This window comes from Coffea arabica, chromosome 7c (assembly GCF_036785885.1).
Source record: "Coffea arabica cultivar ET-39 chromosome 7c, Coffea Arabica ET-39 HiFi, whole genome shotgun sequence".
NCBI classification, from domain to species: Eukaryota; Viridiplantae; Streptophyta; class Magnoliopsida; order Gentianales; family Rubiaceae; genus Coffea; species Coffea arabica.
In genome coordinates this window covers 12,131,830-12,137,192 of record NC_092322.1, presented here as the reverse complement: position 1 = coordinate 12,137,192, position 5,363 = coordinate 12,131,830, and the positions used below count along the sequence as shown (strand labels likewise).

The 5,363-nt window shown below is 38.8% G+C and overlaps 1 protein-coding gene across 1 annotated transcript; it reads left to right on the top strand.

The window, feature by feature from the left end:
* The first annotated feature begins 3,680 nt into the window (after positions 1–3,680).
* LOC113699553 (GDSL esterase/lipase At1g06990-like) lies at positions 3,681–4,955 on the top strand. The gene is made up of 4 exons (XM_027219922.1): positions 3,681–4,014; positions 4,103–4,311; positions 4,432–4,653; positions 4,776–4,955. Exons 1-4 carry the CDS (start codon positions 3,681–3,683, stop codon positions 4,953–4,955), a joined length of 945 nt encoding a protein of 314 aa, XP_027075723.1.
* The last annotated feature ends 408 nt before the right edge of the window (positions 4,956–5,363 follow it).

The following is a 5,363-nucleotide window of genomic DNA, read 5'->3' as shown; positions in this document are numbered from 1 at the left end:
GGCCTCCACAAAAAAGGCCGGTTTTTTTGTGGAGGCCAATTGTGTATTTGTCCTTTTTTGTGGAGGCCAATTGTGTATTTGTCCGCCTCAGCAACGGGTACTTGGAGGGGGGCCTCCCCAAGATTCGAACCCTGGTCTTTTGGGGTAAGGGTTTTGGGGTTGAAGTCTTGGTACCACTTGGGCTATTAGCCCAAATGGTACCAGGACTTCAACCCCAAGACCCTTACCCCAAAGAACCAGGGTTCGAATCCTGGGGAGGCCCCCCTCCAAGCACCCGTTGCTGAGGCGGACAAATACACAATTGGCCTCCACAACCCAAATGGTACCAGGACTTCAACCCCAGGACCCTTACCCCAAAGGACCAGGGTTTGAATCTTGGGGAGGTCCCCCTCCAAGCACCCGTTGCTGAGGCGGACAAATACACAATTGGCCTCCACAAAAAAGACCGGTGGAGGCCAATTGTGTATTTGTCCGCCTCAGCAATGGGTGCTTGGAGGGGGGCCTCCCCAGGATTCGAACCCTGGTCCTTTGGGGTAAGGGTCCTGGGGTTGAAGTCCTGGTACCATTTAGGCTAGTAGCTCAAGTGGTACCAGGACTTCAACCCCAAAACCCTTACCCCAAAGGACCAGGGTTTGAATCCGCTTAAGTGGTACCAGGACTTCAACCCCAAGACCCTTACTCCAAAGGACCAGGGTTCGAATCCTGGAGAGGCCCCTCTCCAAGCACCCGTTGTTGAAGCGGACAAATACACAATTGGCCTCCACACACTTAATCACAGTTTGTATACATAATTGGATTATTGACACTGTAATGTAGGATGTCTTGTATATCTTAAATCTTGAAAAAGAAGAAGAAAAATCCATAAACGCATGAATATCAATAATCGCCCAAGAAAAGGAACCTTGTGCAGGAGAATTTGAGTCCTTCTGTGCCTAGATTATAGGTAAAACTATGACTGATCTGCCTGTAGATCACCAACATAAATATCACAGTTACAGATCTTACTTAAAAGAATTATTATAGTCTTTTTGCATTTCATTAGCTTATCATAGTCGTAGATTTGCGACACCGGACTACATTTTTATTAAATCACCAGCCTTTGGGTTGATGGCCACCACCAATGCATTAAGACTTGATGGGATAGGAGGCAAGAGTTCAAACTTTGTCTCCCATCAATTTGTTACTATTAAATGTGATCTTGCTTAAAAAAATTGAGGCGGGTGTATAGTGCCCCCGTCTGATCCGGTGGTGGTTCAGTCCCCTCCAAATTACTCCAGAATCTCTTCAGGTCCTCTCCCTTCCCATAGTGTAGGACGCTATCGTATCGACAAAAAAAAAAAAAAAAACTATAGTTTTGTTAGCTCTTTTATACCCTGAGACGCTACTTTTGGATTATATTACATAGTGCTCTACTAAATTGGTTTGCCATATGACCAACAGATCCATAATTGCAGCAATGAAAGTATGACATGTTTTACTTCTTATAAGTCTCAGGAACTATATGATCTTAATTGCCGCAGAATAATTGTGTCCGGGATTCCACCACTTGGCTGTTTGCCAAATCACGATGACCGTGAATTCAGCAGTAGGAAGAACATGTACAGAGAACATGAACCTGGAGACTCGATCTTATAATGAGAAGCTAGAAGAGCTCCTACCACAAGTCCAGGCAAAATTTCCTGGGATCAAACTCATCTGTCTAGATACTTACCATCCAGTACTGGACATGATCAACCAATCTCAAAAATATGGTACGACTGTCATCACCATGAGCTTAAAAATTCTACTTGACGTTTTTCTTTATAAGAAGATAAATCATAAATGTACTTCTGCGTACATTTCATTTTAGCTGGTAATGCCTCGTGCAATTTGCACGTGATTGTATTAATCCGAAATATGACACTTTTAAGGTAGTAAAATTCTTTGTAAAATTTTTGATTTTTTTAGCTTTAAAATAGAATAATTCTTATATTTTTTATTTCTTTTAGTCAATTTTTGTAAAAACATTTTTAAAATGTGAACTCTTATATGGAGTTTTCTTTTTTTTTTTTTTGAATTTTTTGACCTTTTTAGATAAATCATGACCCAAACTCTAATGCACAGGTATTGATTCTCAGCAAGAAATGTATCTGCATATATGGAGTTAGGAGTAACAAACAAAATTGATAAACATTATAGTAATTGATAAATTTTCTTTTCTTCGGATGGATTAATTGAGATGTAATGTTCATTGAACTTGAACAATTTGCTGTTTGTGTGAGTACTAGTTGATAAGGGGACAACTGTGCACATCCATCTCGTTGCTGCAGCTGCCTGTGGCTGCATGTACACTAGACTATAACCAAAACCATCCGGAAAGGCTTACATACAGGTAGATGAAGAGCAGTAATCAATAGGCCGTGCCTATTAGGAAAAATGAAAAGGACAAACATAAAAGAGGAGAAAATGGAAACAGTACTAGAAGCCAACAAGTTTGCTTCAGGAAGATATAGTGAGATGAGTTTTATTTGGAATTTTGACCAGTCGATTTTTGTCTAGAGCTGGATTTGGGACATTGCTTCAAATACTAAATCTCTCTTGCTCTATTAATTTCAAGAAAATACGAACTTACAATAGGAAAAAAAAAAATAGAAACAGTACTAGAAGCAATAATGTTTGCTCCACCAATTTTGAATGTAGAGACAGGGAAAACGCATTGGAAAACTAATTCATTTACTTTATCCTATGTTCAGTCATTGAACTAGCGGGATTGTGGTTAATTAATAGTCGTGGCCAGCAGTTGAAGGATGAGAATAATCGTAATTAATTGCACAAATTGAAAACATGTACTAGGATTTGGATTATAGTTAGTAGTTGGCTCATGATCATAAATATAATTAGCAAGTTATATATTTGGCACTACAGAAAAAGGTGAAAAAATTACAGATTGTAGGTATAGATGGATAGATTAACCAACGGCTCTTCGGGCTGTTGGCCACCACCAAAGACTTTAAGTCTTTGTGGAGTGAGAGGTCGAGGGTCCTAACCTTACCTTTTATCAATGTGCCATAGTTTCTTCTAAATCCATACTAGTGCATAATGCATCCGTATCTGTTTGGTCCGATGGTTGATGTAATTTCTGTCATTAATGTAGATTTAATGAAATGTTGATGTTTTTAACAAAAACAAAATTATTGAATTAATTGTGTTATTGACATTTAATATATCTCACTCTGATTATGTCTTTTCCATAATGAGAATTTTTTATGAGATAACGTGCAACACTTGGCGAATCTGAACAGTTACTGGTTGACCAGGGAAGAAAAATACACCCACTACTCTTCTCTGAATGATGCTTCAAATGATCAGGTCATATGTTTTATAGATTATATATTTCTCAGTAAATAACGAGCTAAAAATTGAGATTTTAATACTCATGGCTGTAACAGTTGACTGTAATGTTAAGGTTAAGACAAACAAATTGAGCTAATAATGCTGCATATATCTGTAACTGATGTTAAGGTTCACTAAAAGCATTAAGAGTTGGAGATGGACCTCAATTTCATAGTCAATTGAAAATTTATTGCTAGCAACATATGCTTTTACAAGGGTCTCATTTCTCTAAGGGCTAAAGCTTCAAAACTTAGTAGTAAATCACAAATTTGTTGGCATTTCCCAACAGCGAAGAAGCAATCTGGTCAATGGCAATTCCCAGCCATTTCTGGAATTTCTTGGTGCAGATTTGCTTCTTGATTCTCGCTTTCAACTACGAATGCAATGGCCAAAACATCCCAAGATTTAGTGCCATTTTTGCCTTTGGTGATTCGGTCTTAGATACTGGTAACAACGACTACTTGAATTCAATAGCTAGAGCCAATTATCAGCCATATGGCACAAATTTCCCAGGCAAAATCGCCACCGAAAGGTTTTCTGATGGGAAACTTGTGCCAGACCTTCTAGCATCCTTGCTAGGCCTGAAGGAACTTGTGCCCCCTTATCTACAGCCAAATCTAACCGATCGCGAACTGCTAACAGGTGTCTCCTTTGTTTGCATCAGGCGGCTCGGGATTTGATGATCAAACCTTTGCCATTGCAAATGTAATTACATTGCTAAAGCAACCAGGAAATCTTCAGGATTACCTCAAGAGGCTGACAAATGTTGTAGGGAGACAAGAGGCTCGAAGAATTGTCAATCAGGCTCTGGTTCTTTTGCATGCGGGGGCCGTTGATTTCCTATACCACTTCGATGTCTCAAGGACTAATCGAAGAATTCAGTTCACTGTAAACAACTACCAGGATTTTCTTCTGGGCAAATTGCAAGATTTTTTAAAGGTTATTCCAACCTGATAAATCTTCTCATTTCTGATATCATCCCTTTTGCTTTTGGTTTTGTGGATTCATCTGTCAAAAACAGTGACATTATCATTTTCAATAGTTGTTGTAAATCTCTAGGAGCTGTATGATCTTGGCTGCCGCAGGATTATTGCATCAAACCTGCCACCACTTGGCTGTTTGCCCATCACAATGACTGTAAATTCCCCAATTTGGGGAGGATGTATAGAAAAAATCAACGTGGACACTCGGTCTTATAATGACAAGCTAGGGAACCTCCTACCCCAAGTACAGGCTAAACTCCCAGGAATCAAACTTGTCTATCAAGACACTTATGGTTTGGTAACGGACATGATCAACTATCCTCAAAAATATGGTATGCTCTTCGTTTTACAACTCAAATGCATTTCACAAATATTCCTTGTATCAACAATCGTATTATGATTCATACTTTTGTATTACAGGATTTGTGGAAACTAGATGAGGATGTTGCGGTATTGGAATTTGGGACATCGTGTATTCCAATCACTCCAATTTGTGGGAACGCTTCCCAGTATTTTTTTTGGGATAGCATTCATCCAACTGAAGCAGCATGCCGGATTGTGGCCAAGGAAATCTTGAATAAGTTGGTGGAAAGCAATTAACATGGCGGACAATGATTGAACACGTTCTTGATTTCTTCTTTAGTCTTTCATAAAGCAGTCCTGACCTGTTGCCTACCATTTTTTGAAACTTATTCTGCTTGCTTCTTGTTAATACATCTTCTATCTTAGTCGTTGATCACATCTACTTCTTACTAATGAGAAAAACTTTACTCCTGTTCTGTGCTTTCGCGTAATTCTTCAATTGCATTTGCATCCTCTCTCCCGTATCCGATGTAATGAGTGTGAAATATGTATGATATGACAATATATTTTATGTTTAACAGCCATTTTTTTAATGCCCTTTGCATAGATATTTATAAACTATTTATTAATGCCATTTTCATATCGACTGAAACATTTTCATTAGTAGTAGTCCGTCACACCAATTGAGCCAACAACATAAATTGG

Coding starts and splice junctions, on each gene's coding strand:
- LOC113699553 (XM_027219922.1), top strand. CDS start 3,681: ATGGCAATTCCCAGCCATTTCTGGAATTTCTTGGTGCAGATTTGCTTC. Junction 4,015..4,102: donor CGATCGCGAACTGCTAACAG/GTGTCTCCTTTG, acceptor TAAAGCAACCAG/GAAATCTTCAGGATTACCTC. Junction 4,654..4,775: donor ATCAAGACACTTATGGTTTG/GTAACGGACATG, acceptor TTTGTATTACAG/GATTTGTGGAAACTAGATGA.